This window comes from Babylonia areolata, chromosome 11, assembly GCF_041734735.1.
Source record: "Babylonia areolata isolate BAREFJ2019XMU chromosome 11, ASM4173473v1, whole genome shotgun sequence".
In the NCBI taxonomy this organism is placed as follows: domain Eukaryota; kingdom Metazoa; phylum Mollusca; class Gastropoda; order Neogastropoda; family Buccinidae; genus Babylonia; species Babylonia areolata.
In genome coordinates this window covers 17,231,252-17,257,458 of record NC_134886.1, presented here as the reverse complement: position 1 = coordinate 17,257,458, position 26,207 = coordinate 17,231,252, and the positions used below count along the sequence as shown (strand labels likewise).

Below are 26,207 nucleotides of genomic sequence, written 5' to 3'. Positions count from 1 at the left end.
AAAAAAAAACAACTAAAGTAACTCTTGTAGTAAAGCCTTTAGGTTTTGCGTGTTTTAATTCTTTAGAAATATTATGTAATTCGCAGTCTTTAACTTTGTCATAAGTCCCTGGTTGAGACATTCCATTTAGTTTATCACCAATAATATTCTGAGGACCAGAGAAGTATAAGTTTACTTGTTTTTTTGTTGATCCAGAATGTTCAAAAAGAAGGTTGTAACTTTATCATTGCATTTTTTCTATACTCATGACTAAAGGAAAAGTGGTCAGATCAATTTCAACATGTTCAGAGACAAATGGATCATACATGCGTAAAGTTCCAGCAGAAGGTTTTGCCCTCTTGTGAAATTTGCTGTGAGATGTATGTAAAATGTGTTGGGAACTGCCGAGGTTCTAAGTACAACAAGTAGAAATTGGTGTGAGTTTTAGGTAAAACATTGTATTGGAAACTGTATTTGTTGTGACACCATATCAGTGGCAGATATTGCTTCCTTACCCTGTTGTTTGTAAAAGAGATTGAATGTTGCAATTATTTTTCACAAACTGCACACACACGCACGCACGCACGTGTTTTTATCCCATGGTGTGAAATGGTTGTCAGTGCCCCCCGCTGAAAGGGCGTGTTCACAAAATCCTGACGTGGCGATGGGCAAAACCACCAGAGCAGGAGGATGAGCTGGACCACACACATCACGATAAGTCCAAGAAGACGGTGAGTGATTTGGTTCACGACTCAGTTGTTTCAGCGATCTTGGCGGTGCTAAGTGTCCCTAGCAGTAAGAATTTTCGTTGTTCAGTCAACGCAAAGGGTGTTTTGACGTTCAGAATTTTCCAAAAGCCTGATTCCGTAAACTAATGAAATTCTTACTGTGGAGCAAACTTAGCGCTGGTAAGATTATTCATCTCTTGCAACCTGGCCCATGTCTTTTTCATTTGTTTTGTTTTGTTCTTTCGATCGATAGCCAGTTTGGGTGGTAAATTTATTCAGCATTCTGTTACATGAAATTGATGGTGAACGACTTACATAAAATGTGTGAATGAACTCCTTGTCTTTCCTTGTGACTTTATGTTATTTGTATGATTATGTGATATATTTAGCCACTTTTTGTTGATTTTTTTTTTTTTTTTTTTTGGCTGAATGTTAAGTATTTAGTCTTTTTGTGTATTTCCTTGTTCTGTTGTGTGTGATATAGTTAGTTGCTTTTGTAATTTCTTGTTCTACTCTTATCCAAAATGTTAATCTGTTGCTCATAGTAATTACACTTCTTACAGGAATGATGTACAACATTTTATAGTGTTGTACAATTGGTAATCTGTCTCTCTCTGTGTTTTGTTTAAAATCTGAAATGTACAGGAATGATGTATAAGATTTTATAATGATGTACAGATTGGTAATTTATCCTCTTTTTTTTTTTTTTTTTTTAAAGATAATTGAAAAAGTTCCACATGAACTGATTTTGTTCACACTTATTTCTCTTCTTTGTGCAAGGAGAGGACTAGGCCCCACCTATGTTGAGCCCTATACTCAGTGGATATCAGTTCACTGCTCCAAAGTTTAACCTTTCTCTTTCTTTCAGTTTGACCTTCCTTTCTTTCAGTTTGACCTTTTCCTTTCTTCAAGTTTCACCTTTCTCTTTCTTCAAGTTTCACCTTCTCTTTCTTCAAGTTTCACCTTTCTCTTTCTTTCAGTTTCACCTTTCTCTTTCTTCAAGTTTCACCTTTCTCTTTCTTTCATTTTCACCTTTCTCTTTCTTCAAGTTTCACCTTTCTCTTTCTTTCAGTTTCACCCTTTCCTTCAAGTTTCACCTTTCTCTTTCTTTCAGTTTCACCTTCTCTTTCTTTCGTTTACCTTTCTTATCTTAAGTTTCACCTTTCTTTCTTTCAGTTTCACCTTTCTCTTTTCTTCAAGTTTCACCTTTTCTCTTTCTTCAAGTTTTATCTTTCTTCAGGTTTCTCTTTTTCTTTCTTAAATTATTAAGTTTCATTTTTCTCTTTCTTTCAGTTTTTCTTTCTTTCAGGTTCAACCTTCTCTTTCTTTAGTTTCACCTTCAGTTTCATTTTCATTTCCTTCTCTTTTTACAGTTTTCTCCTTTCTTAGTTTCACCTTTCTATCTTTCAGTTTATTCTATTTCTTCAAGTTTTACTTTCTTCCAGTTTCACCTTTCTCTTTCTTCAAGTTTCACCTTTCTGTTTTGTGTTTGCAGAGACCTCCGCTGCGTGAGTTTTTCATCAAGTGGCATGAGATGTCATACTGGCACTGTGACTGGATCTCTGAACTGGCTGTGAGTTGGTTTTCTTTGTGTGGGTGGGTGGGTGTATTTGTGTGTGTTTGTTGGGAGTGGGAGGGGTGGGGGGGTATGAACAAGAACAAGAACAAATTTTATTCTTTAAGGCGGCCACCAGCCCATAGGAAAGGGTCTCTGGCAAAAAGAGTGTACATCTTTGGTATGCATATCATGTCAAATGAGTAGTAACTCGAATTATTAAATGAAGGTCAAATTACACATCTGCAAACCGTTGTCCATGACGAAGAGCACAGAATAGTGTGCGTCTGGGGGAAGTGCGTGTGTGGGTGTATGTCTTGTGTTTGTGTGTTTGTTTGGGTGTGTGTGTGGGTGGTTGTACTTTTGTGTATGTTTGAGTTTGTGTGTGTGTGTGTGTGTGCATGGGTGCATTTGTCTCTGTGTGTGTGTTTGTGTGTGTGTGTGTGTTGTGTACTGTTTATTGTGGTTTAGACATGTAGCAGATGTCGTAGTTTGGACATGAACTGTATCTGACGTCGTAATTTAGACACATGTAATATACCTCATGTGGACATTGTACCTGATGCTATGGTGACTGTTGAACAGCTTGACGTGTACCACCCGGCCATGTACCGGAACTACATCCGGCGTGTGGACATGGACGAACCCCCGCCCCTGGAGGACGGCAGCAGCTACAAGGACAAGGTCAAGGACGAGGACCCACACAACCTGGAGGAGAGGTTCTACCGCTATGGCGTGCGCCCTGAGTGGCTGGACATACACCGCATCATCAACCACACGTGAGTGGGGGTGTGGGGGGTTGGGTGTGTGTGTGGCTGGACATCCACAGCATCATTTATCATATGTTGGGGGGTGTTGGGTGGGTGTGTGGGGGGTGTTGTGTGTTTGTGTGTGGCTGGACATACCCTGCATCATTAATAATGCATGAGTGTGTGTGTGTGTGTGTGTGTGTGTGGGGGGGTGATTTTGGGGGTTGGGGTGTGTGTGTTTGTGTCTGTGAGTGGCTGGACATACACTGCGTCATTAACCACACATGTGTGGGGGTGGGTGGTTGGGTGTAGAGTCTGTATGTGTGTGTGTGTGGGGTGTGTGTGGTTAAACATACACCGCATCATTAACCCCATGTGAGTGTGTGTCTGTGTGGGTGTGGGTGGCTGGACATACACCGCATCATTAATCAGACTTGAGTGTGTGTAGGGGGGAGAGAGTTGGGTGAACTCAGAACTCAGAAAAGTTGAATGTACATGGCCTTGGGCCACAATGCAGTGAGAAAGGGTGGGTGAGTCAAGGTGACATTTGATAACATTGTGTTAGCTCTGGCTGTTGAGTGTGTGTCTGTGTGTGTGTGTCTGTGTCTGTGTCTGTGTGTGGCTGAATATCCACTGCATCATCAAGCACACGTGAGTGTGGGTGTGTGTAGTGTGTTTGTGTGTGTCTGTGTGCGGTGTGTGTGTGTGTGTAGTATGTGTGTGGGAGGTGTTTGTGTGAGTGGCTGGACATCCACCACATCATCAACCACACGTGGGTGTGGGTGTGTGTGTTTGTGTGTGTGTGTGTGTGTGTGGTGTGTGTGTGTTATAGACAGAGAAAAAGAGAGAGTGTATGTGTGTGTGTGTGTGCATAAACATAAATTAGTGCTTGAGTGTTTGGTTGACTGCCTATAAGGGGTTATACATGTCAAGTTTTCATTTTAGTGTTTAAATGCATATTTTAAACGTTCATATTTTACATTGTACAGCACAGTGGAGCACGTTTATATGGAAAGATGCTTTATAAATGAAATCATTGTTATTACTATAAATTCACAGCCCCATTGACCATAAAATACTGTACAACCTTAAACCTTTTTGTTTCATCACAGACGACAGAAGGATGGTACGATGTGGTACCTGTGCAAGTGGAGGGACCTGCCCTACGACCAGGCCACCTGGGAAAAGGAGGACAATGGCATTGCTGACATGAAGACCCACATTGAGAACTACGAAAACCTCAGGTATGTTTTAACCTATATTGAGAACTATGAAAACCTCAGGTATGTTTTAACCTATGTTGAGAACTGCGAAAATCTCCAGTATGTTAAACCCACTTTGAGAACTATGAAAACCTCAGGTATGTTAAAACCACATTGAGAACTACGAAAATCTCTGGTATGTTAATTAAACCCACATTGAGAACTATGAAAACCTCAGGTATGTTAAACCTACTTTTGAGAACTACTAAAACCTTGGGTATGTCAAACCCACATTGAGAACTAAGAAAAGCTCAGGTATGTTAAACCTACTTTGAGAACTCATTTCAATGATGATTATAACGAATAATGCTTGTGTGTGTTGTGTTCAGTGATTTCTTAAACAGCAGATGTGGTGCAACGTTTATGGATCAGTCTACACAATTCACCACCTCCTTGAAATGAAAACTGTGTTTTTCGTGGACAGGCTGGTGATGTGCGGCTTCAGCAATAGTGGTGTGCGATATATGGATCATACTACACCCTTCACCGCCTCCTTGAAACTGAAACTTATTTTTAAGTACACATACTTAACTGTGACCCACTAGTGCAGACTCCGGCAGGGGTCTGATTCCTGTCCTGTGCAAACTACTACCCGCCTGTGTGGAGAAAACAAAAGTAGCTATGGCCGATAACCTCCCGAAGTAGGTTACCTCCCCTTTGCATCCCTGGCGAGCGCCCTACACCCTTCACCACCTCCTTGAAATGAAAACTGATGTTTTTCTGTGGACAGGCTGGTGATGTATGGCTCCAGTGACAGTGGTGTAATGTGAGAATCAGTCTTCATGCTTTGCCACCTCCTTGAAACTGAAACTTGTTGTTTTTTTTCATTGACAGGCTGGTGATGGATGGCAGCACCAGCGACAGTGGTGTAAGGTATATGGATAAGTCTGCACACTTTGCTACTGAAACTGAAACTATTGTTGTTTTTCCAGTCGACAGGTTGGTGATGTATGGCTCCAGCGACAGAGGTGTAATGTGTGTGGATAAGTATGTATGCGTTGTCACTGAAACTGAAACTGTTGTTGTTTTTTCATTGACAGGCTGGTGATGTATAGGTACAGTGACAGGGGTGTAGCATATATGGATAAGTCTGCACACTTTGCCACTGAAACTGAAATTGAAACTACTGTTGTTTTTCCTGTCGACAGGTTGGTGATGTATGGCTCCAGTGACAGAGGTGTAATGTGTGTGGATAAGTATGTATGCGTTGTCACTGAAACTGAAACTGTTGTTGTTTTTTCATTGACAGGCTAGTGATGTATAAGTACAGTGACAGGGGTGTAGCATATATGGATAAGTCTGCACCCTTTTCCACTGAAACTGAAATTGAAACTACTGTTGTTTTTCCTGTCGACAGGTTGGTGATGTATGGCTCCAGCGACAGAGGTGTAATGTGTGTGGATAAGTATGTATGCGTTGTCACTGAAACTGAAACTGTTGTTGTTTTTTCATTGACAGGCTGGTTATGTGTAGGTACAGTGACAGAGGTGTAGCATATATGGATAAGTCTCCACCCTTTGAAACTGAAACTGAAACTGTTGTTGTTTTTCCTGTCGACAGGCTGGTGAAGTAGGGCTCCAGCGGCCGAGGTGTAGCATGTATGGATAAGTCTGCACGCTTTGCCACTGAAACTGAAACTGTTGTTGTTTTTCCTGTGGCCAGGCTGGTGATGTGCGGGTCCAGCGACCTGCCGGACAAGCCCAGCAAAGGGAAGAAGGGCAAGAAGGACAAGCGTGACCGCAGGAGGGAGAAGGAGAGGGAGGAGGAGTTGGCCGGCAAGATGACTCCCCTGCAGCCCACCACAGACGTACGTGTCTTTGTCTCGTTTCTCTGTGGGCGGCGTAGTTTCCTGTATTGTGTGTAGTGTCAGCCCTGAAGGGGCCCATGCGTTGTCGGTCGGCTGGGCTGTGATCAACATGATTTGATTTGTATTATGCATCCAGTGATTGACAGCACTTTGTGGTTCTCTGTGTTGCATGGTTCATCCAGGGTTTTAAGACTAAACATCTGTGTAAAAAAAAAAAAAAAAAAAAAAAATCGTTTTATATTTTGCTATTTAAAAAATTTTTTATTTGTCTTCAGAAACTTATTAGTCTTTAAAAAGAATAACCCAAATTGGGTCTTGAAAGCGACATACCCTGTTACCTTGAATTGACCCAAATAATGACTGGGTTGATGCTTTATTTTTTGTTATTGTCATTACTGTTATTACCAGCAGTGGGAGTAAATTAAGTATGATGATGTTGATGATAATGACTATGACGATGATGATTGTCTTTGTTATTATGATTATGATAATAACAATCATTATTATTCTTCTTATAATTATTATTGTGTCTTTGTTATGATTATTATAATGATAATTATCATTATCATTCTTCTTCTTATTTGTAGTATTGTTATGATTATCATCATGATTATTATCATCATCATCATCACCAGCTGAGGAAGAAGCTGGAGTGCCAGCCACCCTACCTGGACGACACGGGGTGCACCCTGCACCCCTACCAGCTGGAGGGATTGAACTGGCTGAGGTTCTCCTGGGCCAACGGCACTGACACCATCCTGGCCGACGAGATGGGGCTGGGCAAGACCATCCAGACCATCACCTTCCTCTACTCCCTATACAAAGAGGTGAGGGGTCTTTCTCTGTGTGTGTGTTCTGTTGGTTAGAGTGTGGGGCGTTAGATTCTTACATTTGTGTCCTGTTCACATGACCATCCAGACTATCACCTTTCTCTACTCACTTTACAAGGAAGTCAGGGGTCATTCTCTGTGTCTGCTCTGTGTGTTCTGTTGGTTAGAGTGTGGGGCGTTAGATTCATACATTTGTGTCCTGTTCACATGACCATCCAGACCATCACCTTCCTCTACTCCCTGTACAAAGAGGTGAGGTTTCTTTCTCTGTGTGTTTGTTCTGTTGGTTAGAGTGTGGGGCGTTAGATTCTTACATTTGTGTCCTGTTCACATGACCATCCAGACCATCACCCTCCTATACTCCCTGTACAAAGAGGTGAGGGGTCTTTCTGTGTGTGTGTGTTCTGTTGGTTAGAGTGTGGGGCGTTAGATTCATACATTTGTGTCCTGTTCACATGACCATCCAGACCATCACCTTTCTCTACTCACTTTACAAGGAAGTCAGGGGTCATTCTGTGTGTGTGTTCTGTGGGCTAGAATGTGGACTTTATTTACTCCCTCTGCAAGGGGGTCAGGGGTCTTTCTCTGTGTGTTCTGTTGGTTAGAATGTGGGGCGTTAGATTCGTAGATTTATGTTGTGTTTACAAGGCTATCACCTTCCTTGACTCCCATTACAAGGAGGTGAGATCGGTGTAGTATATTCTGTTGGCTACACCATTTAATCAGACAGCCATTTTTGCCGTCCATTTTTTGGTCAGATGTTTTCATCCCTTGTCATGGTCATTGCAAAGAACCGTCCCTGGTGAGTATTCTGGGATTCAAACCCCAGGACCTACAGATTGAAATCAGATTGAAAGTCCAATGCTTTATCATCCACACAGCCAATGCTTCCCTTCCATGTCTGATGTTTTTTTATCCCTGGCTCAGGGTCACTGCAAAGGACCGCTCCTGGTGAGTGCTCTAGGATTCGAACCGAGGACCCTCAGTTCCAGTGCTTTATTAACCGCACAGCCATTGCTTCCTTTCCATGTGTGATGTTTGTTGCTGTCCCTGTCCAGGGTCACTGCAAAGGACCATTCATAGTGATTGCTCTTGGATTTGAACCCATGACCCTCAGACTGAAAGTCTGACGCTTTATTAACCACACAGCCATTGCTTCCCTTTCGTTTCTGATGTTTGTTGTTGTCCTCAGCCTCCTGTTAGTGTTTTGGGATTCGAACCCAATACCCTCAGATTGAAATCAGATTGAAAGTCGAACACTTTATTAACACTTTTTTTGTTGTTATCCCTGGCTCAGGGCCACTGCAAGGGACCGTTCCTGGTGAGTGCTCCACTGTCCACCATCATCAACTGGGAGCGAGAGTTCGAACTCTGGGCCCCCGAGCTGTATGTGGTGACCTATGTGGGTGACAAGGACAGCCGCGTGGTGATCCGTGAGCACGAGCTGTCGTTCGATGAGGGCGTGGTGAGGGGCGGGGCCAAGGCCTTTAAGATGAAGCAGGGCTGCAACATCAAGTTCCATGTGCTGCTGACGTCCTACGAGCTGGTCAGCATTGACGCGGCCATGCTGGGCTCTGTGGACTGGGCTGTGCTGGTGGTGGATGAGGCTCACCGACTGAAGAACAACCAGTCTAAGGTGTGTGGGTGGGGGGTGAGGTTGGGGGAGGGGTTGTATGGGAGGAGAGGGGTGTGTGTGTGTGTGTGTGTGTGTATGTGTGTGTGTGTGTGTGTGTGTGTGTTCAGAGGCCCAACAGGCGAAGAATGATCAGTCAAAGGGAAGTGGGTGTTTTGTGTGTATGTGTTGTGCATTAGTGAATGTTTGTGTGTGTGTGTATGTGTGTGTGTGTGTGTGTGTGTGTGTGGATGAGGCCCATTATATGGAGTATAACAAGTTCAAGAGGTGTGTGTGCGTCTGCGTGTGTATGTGGGTGTGTGTTCCAGTTTTCCAGGTGCTGTTCAACTCAAAGACAGACATTTTAATATGTGTTGCATTTTTGTCCAAGTAATGCAGAACCACATTCCTGACTGAATGTTCACATGTGTATGTGTGTGTCTCTCTGTGTTTCAGTTTTTCCGGGTGCTGTTCAACTACAAGATCGGGTACAAGCTGTTGCTGACAGGTACCCCTCTGCAGAACAACCTGGAGGAGCTTTTCCATCTCCTCAACTTCCTCACCCCGGAAAACTTCCAGTGAGTTGGCTCTGCCAGTGGGGAGCTGGGCTTTTAGGTGTATAGTGCTTTGCAGTTACATGCTGTATAAATGTCTTTTGATAATGATAGTGACAATAATACACATGCTTCTAGAATGAGTTAACCTTATTTTCACTGTTGCCAAGTTGACACGCGCCTGAGTAGAATGAGTTATTTTCACTGTCACCGTCATGTGTCACAGTGACCTTCAGGGGTTTCCTGGACGAGTTTGCGGACATCTCCAAGGAGGACCAGGTGAAGAAGCTGCACGACCTGCTGGGCCCTCACCTGCTGCGCCGCCTGAAGACCGACGTGCTGAAGAACATGCCCTCCAAGTCGGAGTTCATCGTCCGTGTTGAGCTCAGCCCCATGCAGAAGTGAGTGCTTGCTGCAGGGAGACGTCCATGAATTTGTCTGACATCATGACACAGTGCACACTGTAGGGGAGATGTCCATGAATTTGTCTGACATCATGACACAGTGCACATTGTAGGGAGACGTCCATGAATTTGTCTGACATCATGACACAGTGCACACTGTAGGGAGATGTCCATGAATTTGTCTGACATCATGACAGTGCACACTGTAGGGGAGATGTCCATGAATTTGTCTGACATCATGACACAGTGCACACTGTAGGGAGACGTCCATGAATTTGTCTGACATCATGACACAGTGCACACTGTAGGGAGACGTCCATGAATTTGTCTGACATCATGACATAGTGCACACTGTAGGGAGACGTCCATGAATTTGTCTGACATCATGACATTGTGCAGTTTGTAGGGAGACATCCATGAATTTGTCTGACATCATGACACAGTGCACATTGTAGGAGACATCCATGAATTTGTCTGGACATCATGACACAGTGCACACTGTAGGGAGACATCCATGAACTTGTTTGACATGACACAGTGCACACTGTAGGGAGACGTCCATGAATTTGTCTGACATCATGACATAGTGCACACTGTAGGGAGATGTCCATGAATTTGTCTGACATCATGACACAGTGCACACTGTAGGGAGATGTCCATGAATTTGTCTGACATCATGACATCGTTCTTTTTGTAGGGAGACGTCCATGAATTTGTCTGACATCATGACATAGTGCACATTGTAGGGAGACATCCATGAATTTGTCTGACATCATGACACAGTGCACATTGTAGGGAGACATCCATGAACTTGTTTGACATGACACAGTGCACACTGTAGGGAGACATCCATGAATTTGTTTGACATGACACAGTGCACATTGTAGGGAGACATCCATGAACTTGTCTCACATCATGACATAGTTCTTTTTGTAGGGAGACATCCATGAATTTGTCTGACATCATGACACAGTGCACATTGTAGGGAGATGTCCATGAATTTGACATCATGACACAGTGCACATTGTAGGGAGACATCCATGAATTTGTCTGACATCATGACACAGTGCACACTGTAGGGAGATGTCCATGAATTTGTCTGACATCATGACATAGTTCACATTGTAGGGAGATGTCCATGAATTTGTCTGACATCATGACATAGTGCACATTGTAGGGAGACGTCCATGAATTTGACATCATGACACAGTGCACATTGTAGGGAGACATCTATGAATTCCTCTGACATCTCGACAGTTTAAGTTTCTCAAGGAGGCGTCTCTGCTTTCAGACAAATCCATTTTCACTGCACCACATCTGCCAGACAAATGCCTGACTAGCAGCATAACCCAACGCACTTTGTCGGGCCTTTACATTATTCGAGCATGACAGCCGACTAGGTGTTGGATTTTTCTATCTGAGGGTCCCACATTATAATCCTGGTCTCTTCGCATGGTGGGTTAAGGGTGTAGATTTTTTTTGGTCAGTTTCCTGGGTCAACAGACTTGGAGACCTGCTAGTGCTATAATCTCCTGTAATCCTTCTGTCAGCACAGACAATGCATCACCAAACCATCTCTTTGTTTTTTGTTGTTTTTTTGCAGACTTCATTGTGTCATGTCATGTTAATGATTTCACGCTCGATTGTGTACTCTTTTGACAGGAAATACTACAAGTACATCCTTACGCGCAACTTTGATGCCTTGAACGCCAAGGGAGGCAACCAGGTGTCTCTGTTGAACATCATGATGGACCTGAAGAAGTGCTGTAACCACCCCTATCTCTTCCCTGTGGCTGCTCAGGTGTGTGTCTGTGTGTGTGTGCACATGCTGCACAAGTGTGTGTATTTGTGTGTGTGCACCATGTTAAAAGTGATGCACAGCCGTTACTGCATGTGTTAGTCTTAACCGATGAATGACGAACTGATGAGAATTAAACATCACCTTACTGATTGCTGGAATTTTATGTGACATCACTAAGAAACACTTTACTGCTGAAACCTTGTTAGAGCTTTTCCTGCAGTCTCTCTAGAAAAATTTCCCCCTCTTCTGAATGGAAGGACATACTTGATTACCACACTGACTGAAGGAAACATGACAAATGGAGAAAGTCTGTGGGAAAACAACGATGGGTTGCAAAATAAGGCTCAGTTTGATAAGAACTGTTGACGTTTCAGACCATAAAACCATTTTCAGTGACTGTGATTGGTGGAGGCAACAGCGGAGTGAACATGGTTTGAAAGCAGTCGGTCTGATGGCCTGTTCTGTCTTTCAGGAAGCACCCAGGACGACGAATAACGCCTTTGAAGGGTCGGCACTCATCAAAGCCTGTGGCAAGCTGGAGCTGCTGAGCAAGATGCTGAGGCACATCTACGGCTCAGAGCACCGTGTTCTCATCTTCTCGCAGGTGAGTTCCCATGACTGTCTGTTCACCTGTCTGTCTGTCGTTATATGGACCTCAGGAGGGGTGGGTATGGGTGGGAGGTTGGGGTCTGTCTTTCTTATCAAAATATCGCTTTGAAAGGTTGAATGCTGGAACTTTTTATTTAAAAAAAAAAAAAGATTTCTAAGAATTGTTGATGAACAGTTGGTTTTGAACTTACTTGGGAATGTTGATAAAAAGGCGCAGTACTCCCCTTTTTCCTGACTCCACCCAGGTGTGAATAGTTACCTGGGTAAGATGGAGAGGTCTGTGTCACACCTTCTATGCTGAGCCTTTAACATAGGGAATATAAATTCACTCCCCTGATGGCTGCAAAAGGCTATATAGGACCTTTCACCGTTGTAAAAAACAACAACAAAAAAACAAACAAACAAAAAAAGCAAAAAAACCTCAACTGATTCAGCCTTGCCCCCGAACAATTTTCTGGTGTCAAAATTCGTCTCAAGAAAACGGTTTTCACATTCCCACATAATGTATAAATCGTAAGGAACTAACTTCTTACAGTATTACATTTTCTGCATTTTTTTCTACATCAACATGGCATGACATCCTGCAGAGGCTGTAATCTCCCCAGGGTTGAATGAGGTAAGGGTTGCTGATAAACAAAAGTGATACGACCCCCATGGCTGATGGATGAGTTCTTTTCTTTCTGTGACCAGATGACGAAGATGCTGGACATTCTGGAGGACTTCATGGAGGCGGAGGGCTACAAGTATGAACGCATTGACGGCGGGGTCACCGGCTCCCTCAGACAGGACGCCATTGACAGGTTCAACTGTAAGTACTGATTTTTTTGATTTTTTTTTTTTAAGTTGCTGTTTTGTTATGATTGTAACCCATGTGATAGACAAATTATCATGCTCAAGAATCAGAATTGAAAAAGTTGAAATATCAGTCTGCTGTAAAGCATTGACGCAGTTATATAATTTGTACTGAGAGGGGTGGATGATGTGAGGGTGGAGGGGGAGGGGTGGATGGGGGTGGGGGGTGGGGGGGAGGAGAATCTGGAAAAGAAGAGAGAGGAAAAAAAAAAGGATTTTATTCAGATTTTACGTCATGGAAAAACCAACCAACCAAAATATTAATTGGTTCTGTCTTCTTCCTTTTAAAAAAAAAAAATTTTTTTTTTTTTTTGATAGGCTTTTGATGAAAAAGACATTAACTCTGTGTGTGTCTGTGTGTGTTTTACTCCCAACAGCCAAAGAGTCGCAGGCGTTCTGCTTCCTGCTGTCGACACGTGCTGGAGGTCTGGGAATCAACTTGGCCACGGCAGACACTGTCATCATCTACGATTCGGATTGGAACCCCCACAACGACATCCAGGTATGGTGTAACAGGTTGGATTGTTAGACCACCGCACCACCCAGCTCCTCCCAAAATAGTGGTAGTAGTACTATATTGTATGATGGTCGTGTCTGACCATGACCATCTGAACTGCAGAGGAGGCAGCTGCTGTCTGGATTATCTGGGCTTGAATTTGGTTATGGTGGAGAGTGTCTGCCCAGGTTACACCCCCGCTCTCTCGGCCAAGAGGGGATTAGGACAGTCGGAGTTAGGATGGTTCCCAAAGGCCAGTTAACTCCCCAAGGCTGCAGCATTAAGAGCCAGTGCAATCTTGCCTTTTAGTTTGAGAGTCATAGTCCGTCACAAAAGACTAGGCTGTAAATAACTTCCCATTGTAATGGAGAAACCATTGATCATACAGCTCTCACTTTGCTGTTGGCCCAGCTGTAAGCTTGTGGCAATTATTACCATTACGTACGAACCCCCACACCTAATTCCACCCCCCCCCCCACCACCCCAGTGTGCTCCCGGCACTGGCTTTCAGCCAATGTAATTATCATTAATAGTTTCAGTTTCGGTTTCAGTAGCTCAAGGAGGCGTCACTGCGTTCGGACAAATCCATATACTCTACACCACATCTGCCAAGCAGGTGCCTGACCAGCAGAGTAACCCAACGTGCTTAGTCAGGCCTTGAGAAGAAAAAAAAAAGAAAAAAAAAAGGGTGAATAAATAATAGATAAATACGTAAAAAAAGAACTACTACTACTAACAATAATATGTATAAGGCGCAAAAACTTGATGAAGTCAACTATAAGTGTACATAAATAATAATTTATTTTTAAAAAAAGAAGAAAAAAAGTAGTAATAATAATAAAAAAATATAATAAATATAATAAATGATAATAATAAAATAAATATCATTAATAATATCATTGTAATTATTACCATCACATACCAACCCCCACCGCCTAATTTTACCCTCCATGGTGCTCTCCCCCTCTCCTCGTACAGGCGTTCAGCCGGGCGCATCGCATCGGTCAGGCCAACAAGGTGATGATCTACCGCTTCGTGACGCGGAACTCTGTGGAGGAGCGCATCACGCAGGTGGCCAAGAAGAAGATGATGCTGACCCATCTGGTGGTGCGGCCGGGCCTGGGCAACAAGGGTGGAGCTATGTCCAAGAAGGAGATGGACGACATCCTCAAGTTCGGCACCGAGGAGCTCTTCAAGGAGGAGACCGCCGAAGGTATTGGTGCGTTGTTCGGTTTTTTTCCTTTTCCTTAGTTTTGGTTTGGTTTTTACGTAAAAGAAAACAAGAAGAAGAACATGAAGACGATGATGAAAGAAACAAGTTGACAAGGAGAAGTAGACGAAAAAAATGAAGATATAGCAGAAGATGAAGAAGAAAAGAAAATAGACACGAAAAAGAAGCAGAAGAAGAAACTGAAGAAGAAGAAAGAGAAGAAAACTAAGAAGAAGAGAAAGAAAAAAACAAAAACAGAAGAAGAAAATGAAGAAGGGAAAAGAAGACCTGAAGATTACGAAGAAGAAGTAGAAGTGACAGATGAAGAAACAGAAGTGAAAGATGAAGAAGACGACTAAAGAAGAGAGAAAAGAAGAAAAATTTTGAAACAGACTGCAAGTATTGTTGCCTTGGTTCAGTATGTATGATTTGATTTATTTGATTTTACTTGATTTGGTCTTTTTTGTTTAGAAACCAGATAACAAATTGAATAGACTGCAGGTGTTCCCTGCCTTGGTTTGATTTGATTTGATTATTTAATTTATTTTGAAGGACAGGAGAAAAAAAATGAAAAAGGATTGCAGGCATTCGTTGCTTTGGTTCTATCCACATGATTTGATATGATTTGATATATTCTTATTTTTTGTGGTTGGTTATGTTACGTTTGCCTGGGTTAACAGTTTTGTTGCAGTTGAATATTTTGTGTCTGTCTGAACAGAATGGTTTTGTTGTTTTGCTCAGTTGTAAAGACATGTTACAGAGGAATTTGAATGACAGATGTTTAATTCAGATTGAGGCCAAGTTCCCTAGCTGAAGGGGGCAGTCATAAACCAGATACATAAATGAATCTTGTAATGGAGCAATGAATTATATATCATTTTCTTACGGGGGAAACTTAAGCCAAATTAAATCTAAAGCAACATGGATGAGTAAAATACTTGTGCTGATTGTTTTTCATCTTCAAGTGGTGGCCTTGTGGTAAGGCATCCACATAGGAAGCGAGAAAATCTGAGCACGCATGATCAAACTCCACATTTTCTCCAATTCACTAGACCTTGAGTGGTGGTGGTCTGGACGGTAGTCTTTTGGATAGGACAGTAAACTGAGCTCTTGCATGTAGGATGTGCGTATCACACACACACCAACCCACAGGAACAAGAGGGTTGTCCCTGGCAAAGTTTCTCCACTTCACTAGACCTTGAGTGGTGGTGGTCTGGACGGTAGTCTTTTGGATAGGACAGTAAACTGAGCTCTTGCATGTTTGATCACACACACACCAACCCACAGGAACAAGAGAGTTGTCCCTGGCAAAGTTCTGAAGACAAATCCACCAGACACGTAAACTGCTTTTGGCACAATGATTGGAATAATAATAATAAGAAGAAGAATAGTCATGATAATTCAGTCTTCAAATCATAAAGAGCAGGACGGCAAAGCATGAGTGCTTTTAGTCTCAGACCAAGTATCAGAAAGCACTATATGAATGTCAGTAATAATAATACAAAAAAGATAGGTAAGAATAACGATAAGAACAGTAACAATGACATTTCATCTTCAAGTCATGAGAACAGGACAGTAAAGCATGAATGCTTTTGGTCTCTGACCAAGTATCAGTGGGCACTGTATAAGCATTAGTAATAATAAGAAGAAGTATTTGTTGTTTGTTTGTTGTATTTGTTTTTTTTTTTTATCACAACAGATTTCTCTGTGTGAAATTCGGGCTGCTCTCCCCAGGGAGAGCGCGTCGCTACACTACAGCGCCACCAATTTTTATGTATTTTTTCCTGCATACAGCTTGATTTTTTTTTCTTATTGAAGTGGATTTTTCTATAGAATTTTGCCAGGAACAACTCTTTTGTTGCTGTGGATTCTTTTACATGCGCTAAGTGCATGCTGCACACGGGACCTCGGTTTATCGTCTCATCCAAATGACTAGCGTCCAGACCACCACTCAAGGTCTAGTGGAGGGGGAGGAAAAACTGGCGGCTGAGACGTGATTCGAGCCAGCACACTCAGATTCTCTCGCTTCATAGGCAGACGCGTTACCTCTAGGTAGAAGAAGACGAATCAGAATTATGATAAGAATAGTGATGATAACATTTCATCCTCAAGTCCTGAAGAGCAGGACAGCAAGGCACGGTATGATAGTGTGAGTGGCAGTGGAAGGTAATTTTACAGAGAACAGGAAGACGAATAAGAATTATGATAATAATAGTAATGATAACATTTCACCCTCAAGTCCTGAAGAGCAGGACAGCAAGGCACGGTATTACAGCGCGAGTGGCAATGGGAAGGTAATTTTACAGAGGACCGCATCGTGTACGACGAGAAGGCGGTGGCCCAGTTGCTGGACCGCAGTCAGATCGGGCAGGAGGAGAAGGAGATGGCCATGAATGAGTACCTGGAGTCCTTCAAGGTCGCCTCCTACCAGACCAAGGGGCAGGACGCTGAGGTGAGTGGGGGCTTGGGGTTTGCTTCTCGTTCTGTGACAGAGAACTCGGTGTCCTGTGGAATCCTGTTATTCTGGGCGACACATCCTGTTTATTCTTGTGGGGAAAATGTCCTGTTTATTCTGTGGGAAACATCCTGTTTATTCTGGGCGACATCCTGTTTATTCTGTGGGAAACATCCTGTTTATTCTGGGCGACACATCCTGTTTATTCTGTGGGAAATGTCCTGTTTATTCTGGGGGACACATCCTGTTTATTCTGTGGGAAATGTCCAGTTTATTCTTGTGGGAAAACATCCTGATTATTCTGTGGGAAACATCCTGTTTATTCTGGGCGACACATCCTGTTTATTCTGTGGGAAATGTCCTGTTTATTCTTGTGGGAAAATTTCCTGTTTATTCTGTGGAAAATGTCCTGTTTATTCTGTGTCCTGTTTATTCTGTGCGAAATGTCCTGCTCAGTCAGGAGAATATGCCTTTTATTGTATGGAAAATGTTCTGTTTATTCAGTGTAAAACATCCTGTTTATTCTGTGTCCTGTTCATTCTGTGTGAAATGTCCTGTTTATTTTGTGGAAAATGACCTGTTTATTCTGTGGAAAATGTTCTGTTTATTAATGTGGAAAACGTCTTGTTTATTCTGCGGGAAACGTCCTGTTCATTCTGTGGAAAATGTCCAGTTAATTCTGTGGAAAATGTCCTGTTTTGGGAAATGTCCTGTTTCTTCTGTGGAAAACATTTTGTTTTTTTCTGTGTAAAATGTCCTGTTTGTTCTGTGGGAAATACCCTATTTATTCTGTGGTCTAACCAGGGTTCATGCAGTTAGAAGAGAAAAAAGAAAAAGAAAACAAAATTGTTAAAAAGGGAAAGACCCAGGTTTGGGAAAGATTGTTTTTGTGTGTGTTGTTTTTTTCTTTCCAGTTTTGGCTCTTCCTCATGGAACAAAAATATTTTTGTCTTTCAGTGTGAAAGCACAAGCAGCAAAATGTTTCAACTGAATGTAAAAAAAAAAATTAAAAAGCAAACAATTCAAATGTGCACTTGGTAGTAAGAGGGAAAAGTCAACATGATAGGACAGACAGAAATAAAAAAATCCCCCCAAGAAAACTCTGAAAATTCTTTTTCTGCACACAGGAGGAGCCAGAGACGGAGATCCTGAAACAGGAGGCCGAGCACGCGGACCCGGCGTACTGGGAGAAACTGCTTCGTCACCACTACGAGCAGCAGCAGGAAGACCTGGCGCGCACCCTGGGAAAGGGCAAGCGCATACGTAAACAGGTCAACTACAACGACGCCATGAACGGCCACGACGAGGAGGCCTGGAAGGAGAACCTCTCCGACTTCGACTCCGACTTCAGTCACTCTGGTGAGTCTGGTGTTTTGAATGCTGACTGGTTGGTTGGTTGTTGAGTAGGGTGTTCTTCTTCAGTTGCTCTGGTGAGTTCGGTGTTTTGAATGATTGATTGATATGGATACTTATATAGCGCCTATTCTCGGTCAGAGACCGAGCGCTAAGCGCTTTACAAACACGGGGTCATTTGCACAACAGGCTGCATACCTGGCTAGAGCTGATTGACAGCTGCCACTGGGCGCTCATCAATCATTTCCTGTGTCATTCAGTCAGATTTCAGGCACGCATACATACACACTCAGACAGACATGTAATATTTTACGTGGAATACCGGTTTTTTTTGTTTTTTTTTACCCCACCATTTAGGCAGCCCTACTCCGTTTTGGGGTGTGTGCATACTGGGTATGTTCTTGGTTCCATAACCCACTGAACGCTGACATGGATTACGGGATCTTTAACGTGTGTATTTGATCTTCTGCATGCATATACACACGAAGGGGGTTCAGGCACTAGCAGGTCTGCACATGATGTTGACCTGGGAAATCAGAAAAATCTGCACCCTTCACCCAGCAGGTGCTGTCACCAAGATTCGAACCCGGGACGCTCAAATTGACAGTCCCAACACTTTAACCATTCAGCTGATGAGTTGGTTGTTGTTGAGTAGGGTGTTCTTCTTCACTTGCTCTGGTGAGTTGGGTGTTTAGAAATCTGATTGGTTGGTCGATTTCAGTCACTCCGGTGAGTCAGGTGTTTTGAATGCTGATTGGTTGGTCGTTGTTGAGTCGGGTGTTCTTGTCCTTCAGTCACTTCGCAGAGTTGGGAATTGTGACAGCTCATTAGTTGGTTGTTGAGGCATGGGTGTTCTGCTTTTCCTTCTTTACTCACTCTGGTTTCTGTTATTTATTTTGATTTGTCTTCTTTTTTAAAAATTTATTTTAAAGATATTTTTGACATGATTGGAGAGCTTTGGTTTTTTTTGCCAAATTGATTAATGAAAACATAACCAATGTTTCAGCTCAAGAGGACGATGATGATGACTTTGAGGAGAACAGAGATGGTGATCAGACGCGTGGTAAGTAACAGGCACTCGTTGGTGTAGGAGTGTTTGTGTGTGTGTGTGTGTGTGTGTGTGTGTGTGTGTGTGTGTGTACATGCTCGCATGTGTTCTGGGGTGTGTGTGTATAGATGTGCATATTCACACTGATCAACTCTCTCCCACATGATCATGAACCTTGTACATATGAATTGACATGGACACACACACACACACACACACACACACACACACACACACACACACAGTCTTAATATAATACTTGAGAGGCATACCAAATATTTCAGACTCAAATATGTAATGAAATAAAAAGTGCTACAAATAACTGAAAATTATATTCCATTTTATTTCAGCACGCACTCGTCGGCGTGCCAACGAGAAAGATCGACCTTTGCCCCCTCTGCTTGCCAGGGTGAACGGACAGATTGAGGTGAGACTTCAGCATTGTTGTCTGTTTTACAGTACTTAAGTTAATGTGTTCATTGTTTGTTTTTCTTCAGATGATAGCTGTGTAACTTTTCCTCACTTCAGCTGAACATTTAAAAAAAAAAAAAAAATGGGTTCATGTCTTATTTTCATCAACTTTGAACGAGTGGTAAACAGTTTATGATGATGTTGTTTGTGTGTGTGTGTGTATTTTGAAAATGTTATTTATTTATTTACTTTGTTATTCAGTAGTTGTTTTTTTTTTTCTTCTTCTTCTTCTTTTGTTAGGAAAAAGATTATCATATGGGTGGGATTATTTCCGTATTCTACAGATTCATGTATTGACATTTTGGTGGGTTTTTTGTTGTTAATTTTTTTTCTCTTTATTGTACATTGTTTTGGTATTAAACACACACTTCAGGTAAATGATCCCTGAACTTGGGCCATAAACTTTTCAGTATTAAAAAAACAACAAAAAACAGTGTTACCAGTTTATGAGGGAAAAATCAAAGCTTTATCGATAAAAAAAAAAAAAAAAAAAAAAAAAGACGTCTGGCTGCGTAGCAAAGGTCACGGTGGGGTCAGTGCCGTGACCTGGTCAGTCGGACGCGAGAGCAAAACTCACCGACTTTGTTAGGGGCTGCATGCGGAGCTGTTGCTGCGGCCTAAAGGCGCTGTCGGACATGATGAGAGAGGTGTGCTCTCAGATAATAGTTTGAACGTTTATGTTGATGTCTCTTTGGTTTGAAGTGAAGAGTTGTTGTTGTTCACGTTTACATATGGACATGTATGCTCACACAGTGTCCACAGGTGCATACACCTAAACACATGCACACATGCATTTGCTTATATATGCGTAAATTCTCACGCTTTCTCTCTCTCTCTCTCTCTCTCTCCCTCTCTTTTTCTCTCTCTGTGTTTATTATACAGATTTCCATACTGGCATTTTGGGTTTTTTTTTTCTTCTAATGTTTTTTCTGCTTTATTGTACTTTTTTATGGGTATGCAGACATGCATTTGGTTAATTAATCATCTTCAGGATCCGATCTTCAATTTTCTTATGGCATTTTTACTGTTCTACTTTATTTCTATAATCCGACATGTATTTTGTTTGATTTAGCAGTCCATAGACGCAAACTTTTCAGTATTACAGAAATCGGTCATCCCCACCCATGTAAAGGCCAGGAATGGTTAACAAATAGTAAAGAGTGGTAAAACTCTTCTCCATTCACAAGGTACTAGGAGTGGTTATGTTAACTGATGGGCCCTGTGGTGTGTGTGTGTGTGTGTGTGACAGGTGCTTGGGTTCAACGCCCGACAGAGGAAGGCTTTCCTGAACGCCGTGATGCGGTGGGGCATGCCTCCCCAGGATGCCTTCAATTCCCAGTGGTATGTCCACAGCTCTTGCTGTTGTGGTGTGTGTGTGTGTGTGTGTGTGTGTGTGTGTGTGTTCTTGTGTCTGTGTTGTTCTTATTGGTTTATTGTGTGGTCACTACACACACACACACACACACACGCAGTGGTATGTCCACAGCTCTTGCTGTTGTGGTGTGTGTGTGTGTGTGTGTGTGTGTGTGTGTGTGTGTGTGTTCTTGTGTCTGTGTTGTTCTTTTTGGTTTATTGTGTAGTCACTACACACACACACACACACACACACACACACACAGAGTGGTATGTCCACAGCTTTTGTTGTTGTTGTATATATGTGTGTGTGTGTTGTGTCTGTGTTGTTTATATTGGTTTATTGTGTGGTCACTACACACACACACACACACGCAGTGGTATGTCCACAGCTCTTGTTTTGTGTGTGTGTGTGTGTGTGTGTTCTTGTGTCTGTGTTGTTCATATTGGTGTATTGTGTAGTCACTACACACACACACAAACGCATACACACACAGTGGTATGTCCACAGCTCTTTCTGTTGTTGTTGTTGGTGGTGGTGGTGGTGGTGGTGGGTGTGTGTGTGTGTGTGTGTGTGTGTGTGTTCTTGTGTCTGTGTTGTTCTTATTGGTACATTGTGTAGTCATTACACACACCAGGCAGTGCTGTGTCCTCAGCCCTTGTTGTTGTTGTTGTGTGTGTGTGTGTGTTCCTTTGTGTTGTTCATATTAGTTTATTGTGTAGTCACTACAGTACACCCACACGCAGTGCTTTGTCCTTAGCTCTTGTTGTGTTTGTGTGTTGTTCTTATTGGTTGTTGTCTCTTCACTACACAGACACACACAGACAGACACACACACACATACACACACACACACACACACACAGACACACACACAGACACACACACACACACACACACACACGCACGCATGCACGAGAGAGAGAGAGAGAAGTTCAAGACAAGTGTCTTGCAATACAATTTTCAGCTAGTATGGAGTTGACGTTTACATAAACTATGATTGCCACAAGCTTACAGCTGGGCCAATAGCAGAGTGAGAGCTGTATGATCAATGGTTTCTCCATTACAATGGGAAGTCATTTACAGCTTAGTCTTTCGTGAAGGACAATGACTCTCAAACTAGGAGGCAAGATTGTGCTGGCTTTTAGTGCTGCAGCCTTGGGGGCTAGCTGGCCTTTGGGAACCATCCCAATACCGACTGTTCTAAAACCCTCATGGCCGAGAGATTGGGGATGTAACTTGCGCAAGACACTCTCCACTATGATCAAATTCCAGCCCAGATAGTTGGGACGGCAGTTGCCTCCTCTGCTGTTCTGAAGGTCATAGTGGACACAGCTATCATACAAAAAAACAAACTAATGACCATGTCTCTGTGCTTTGTGTTTCCTCAATGGGCATGGCTAGTATTGGTCTGCTTTACAGATTTCTCAGTTGAATGACTAAAAGAATTTTTGAAAGAATAACTTTCTATATGCATGCAAATACTTTGCAGTGCATTTTAGACAGGGAGAATGAGAAGAGAGTAAAAGAATTTTGAAGTGTAAACCTGGACTGAGGATAACACTGGCTGAGGGGACTGAAAGCAGGATTTTGTTTGTTTGTTTTATGGGAAGTCTGATTACAGTGTAAGACTGTAACCCAACTTGTTTTCAAAACTGTTGTGTGTGTGTGTGTGTGTGTGTGTGTGTTATTGATTTCAAATACAGGCTGACAACAGACATTTTCTAATCCCTCTCACTCTTTATTTGTCACTGTCTGTATGTCTCTCTGTCTCTGTCTGTCTGTCTCTCTCACACACGCACACGCACACGCACAAACCCTCTTTCTCTGTCTGTCTGTCTGCCTCTCTCTATCTGTGTCTCTCTCTCAGACAGACACACAACACACACACACACACACACACACACACACACACACACACAGAGTAAAATGCACTTCATGACACTATAACTGCAACCAGCCACACCATGCAAAACACGCAAAAGACACACACAGACAGAACACATACACACAATACACACTCACACTTTCTTTTGCATGCATTCACTCTGTTTCTGTCTGTCTGTCATACACGCATGCGCGCGCTCGCACACACACACACACACACTACACCAATCAAACACTGGGTGCTGAGGCTAAAACCCTCCCCCTACCAACCAACCAACCAACCAGCCAACCATCCAACCACCCACCCAACGAAACCAACCCAAACCACCCCCGACATATTGATGTATGATGTATGAAACTTGCAACAGTCCCTATGATTTCAGGTTGGTGCGCGACCTGAAGGGCAAGACGGAGAAGGTGTTCAAGGCCTATGTGTCGCTGTTTATGCGCCATTTGTGTGAGCCAGGGGCCGACAATGCCGAGACCTTCGCCGACGGCGTGCCCAGGGAGGGGTTGTCACGGCAACACGTGCTGACCCGCATTGGGATCATGTCGCTGGTCCGCAAAAAGGTCAGTGCTTTTAAAAAAAATTTATTTATTTATTTTTACATTTTTTAAAGAATGAATAGAATAGAGTGAATGAAACAAAATAAGTTTAAATCAGAATTTTTTTTTTTTTTTTTTTTTTTTTTTGATGGATGTGGGTTATGAATTGAAGCATATGTTGTTTATTTTTATATTCTAAGGATTGCCATTGTGTTGTTTGGTGATTTAACCAAAAAAAAAGAAAAGAAAAAAAAAGAAATTTTGGTATTTTTGGTGATTCCATAGTCTGTCTTCTCACAGGAAGGATACAAAGGAACTCATGTGTTTTTCACACATGCACACATGTATACAAGCAAATATATCTATTTCAAACACACTCATATACACACACTCAACACCCCCCCACCCTCTCACACCCCTGACCCCCACAACCCCCACCCACCACACACACAACACTAAAACCCACCCTCACCTACAACCCCATCCCCAACACACAACACCAAAACTCACACCCACCCACAGCCCCCCTCCTACACACACACACACACACACACACACACACGCACGCACAACGCCAATACCCATACCCACCTAGCACCAAAACCCACACCTACCACACACGGACACACACACGCACACACACACACACACACAAACACCAAAACCCTCCCCCCCACCCCTCCCCCCGCACACACACACACACACACATGTACACAACCCCCAACACCCACAACCCCCCCACACACACATACACACACACAAAAAAACTGACCACAACGGTCTTCACAGGTCCAGGAATTCGAAGCCATCAACGGAACCCACAGCATGCCTTACATGAAAGCCCTGGACGCCATCGAGAAGCTGAAGAAGGAGAAGGAAGCCAAGGCCTCCAGCCCCAAGACGGAAGTGAAACAAGAGAAAGACAAAGACAAAGATAAGGACAAAGACAAGGACAAAGACAAAGAAAAGGACAAAGACGCCAAAGCTGACACGTCCAAGGACGCCAAAGACATCAAGTCGGAACCGGCAGACAAGGACGCAGCCGCAGCCGGGAAGGACGGAGGGGCGAAGGAGGAAACGAAGGAGGTGGTGGAGGTGAAGAAGGAAGTGGAGGAACAGGGAGAAGAGAAGAAGGACTCTGAGGAAAGCAAGAAGGAAGGAGGGGAGGAGAAAGAGAAGAAGGAGGAAGAGGAGAAGAAGAAGGAGGAGGGGGAGGAGGAGGGAAAAAAAGAGGAGGGCAGCGGCAGCAAGAAGGAGGAGGAGGAGAAGAAAGGAGAGGAAGGGGGAGAGAAGAAAGCGGAGGAGGAGAAAATGGAGGAGAAGGAGGTATGGTTGTGTGTGTGTGGTGTGTGTGAGAGAGAGAGAGTGTATGAGAGAGAGAGAGTGTGTATGTGTGTGTGTGTGTGAGAGAGAGAGTGTGTATATGTGTGTGTGTGAGAGAGAGAGAGTGTATGTGTGTGTGTGTGAGAGAGAGAGAGTGGATGTGTGTGTGAGAGAGAGGGAGAGTGCGTGTGTGTGTGTGTGAGAGAGAGAGAGAGTGTGTGTGTGTGAGAGAGAGAGTGTGTGTATATATGTGTGTGTGAGAGAGAGAGAGGGAGTGCGTGTGTGTGTGTGTGAGAGAGAGAGAGAGAGAGAGTGCGTGTGTGTGAGAGAGAGAGTGTGTGTTTGAGAGAATGAGAGAGAGAGAGAGAGTGTGTGTGTGTGTGTGTATGTGTGAGAGAATGTTTGTGTATGAGTGTGTGTGTGTGTGTGGTCTGTGGTGTGTGGTTTTGATTTCATTCACCTGATGGCATACCTTCCCTCTGCTTGATAATGATTTGCAGCAGAAGGTTTTGTCATGCATACTGGAGATCATTGTTGGGTAGTTTCGTTATCGTTAAGGTTGTTTGAGTAATGCCTCTTTTGTTGCTACTGGCAGCGGATATGACCAGACGAATAAAGATTAAACATCTCCACTGCAGTATTCATCTCATACTTGTTGTTACATACACAGCACTCTTACTTGTTTAAAAAAACAAAACAACTTGAAATGATGAAAATGTGTAAGGAGTACTTGCTCTCACAGGTGTGGGTGACTATGTTTGTCTCCAGGCTTCGAAACCCGATGAAGAGAAACAAGGAGAGAGTGAAAAGAAAGAAGAGGAGAAGATGGAAGTGGATGAGGAGAAGGAGAAGAAGACAGAGGAGAAAGAGGAGGAGAAGAAGAAGGAAGAACCCATGGAAACTGATGCCGAGAAGACGACGACGACAGAGAAAGACGTGAAAGAAAAAGAAAGTGGAGGTATGAAGAATGTTGTTGAATATCTGGGGATACGAAACACTGGGTTTTGAGGGGTGAGGTTGATGGCCTAGTAAAGTGTTGCGAATTTCAGTCTGGGGGGGCCTGGGTTCTAATTTTGGTCACAAGTTTTATGTGGGTTTTTGATGATGTTAATGTAGTGGGTTTTTTTTTGTTGGTCTAGTTAAACCCCGACTCATGTTAGCAGATCTGGTTTATAAGGGAAGGATGGGTGTGTATGGATGTGTGTGTGTGTGTGTGTGTGTGTGTGTGTGTGTGTGTGTGCATGCATTTGTATTTGTATATGTATTTGTATTTCTTTTTATCACAACACATTTCTCTGTGTGAAATTCGGGCTGCTCTCTCC

General features: G+C 43.1%; 1 protein-coding gene across 1 annotated transcript in view; it reads left to right on the top strand.

Annotated features, from left to right (window-relative positions):
* The window catches only part of LOC143287587 (chromodomain-helicase-DNA-binding protein 4-like), a 50,748-nt gene that overhangs the window by 10,729 nt on the left and 13,812 nt on the right, over window positions 1-26,207 (top strand). The window contains 22 exon segments of the mRNA XM_076595695.1: window positions 600-710; window positions 2,203-2,280; window positions 2,848-3,041; window positions 4,124-4,255; window positions 5,936-6,080; window positions 6,716-6,907; window positions 8,208-8,546; window positions 8,979-9,100; window positions 9,313-9,477; window positions 11,143-11,281; window positions 11,754-11,885; window positions 12,581-12,698; window positions 13,120-13,244; window positions 14,217-14,457; window positions 16,755-16,900; window positions 18,031-18,262; window positions 19,263-19,319; window positions 19,655-19,731; window positions 21,025-21,116; window positions 23,400-23,586; window positions 24,352-24,888; window positions 25,654-25,843. Coding sequence (XP_076451810.1) covers window positions 600-710; window positions 2,203-2,280; window positions 2,848-3,041; window positions 4,124-4,255; window positions 5,936-6,080; window positions 6,716-6,907; window positions 8,208-8,546; window positions 8,979-9,100; window positions 9,313-9,477; window positions 11,143-11,281; window positions 11,754-11,885; window positions 12,581-12,698; window positions 13,120-13,244; window positions 14,217-14,457; window positions 16,755-16,900; window positions 18,031-18,262; window positions 19,263-19,319; window positions 19,655-19,731; window positions 21,025-21,116; window positions 23,400-23,586; window positions 24,352-24,888; window positions 25,654-25,843 — 3,751 coding nt within the window.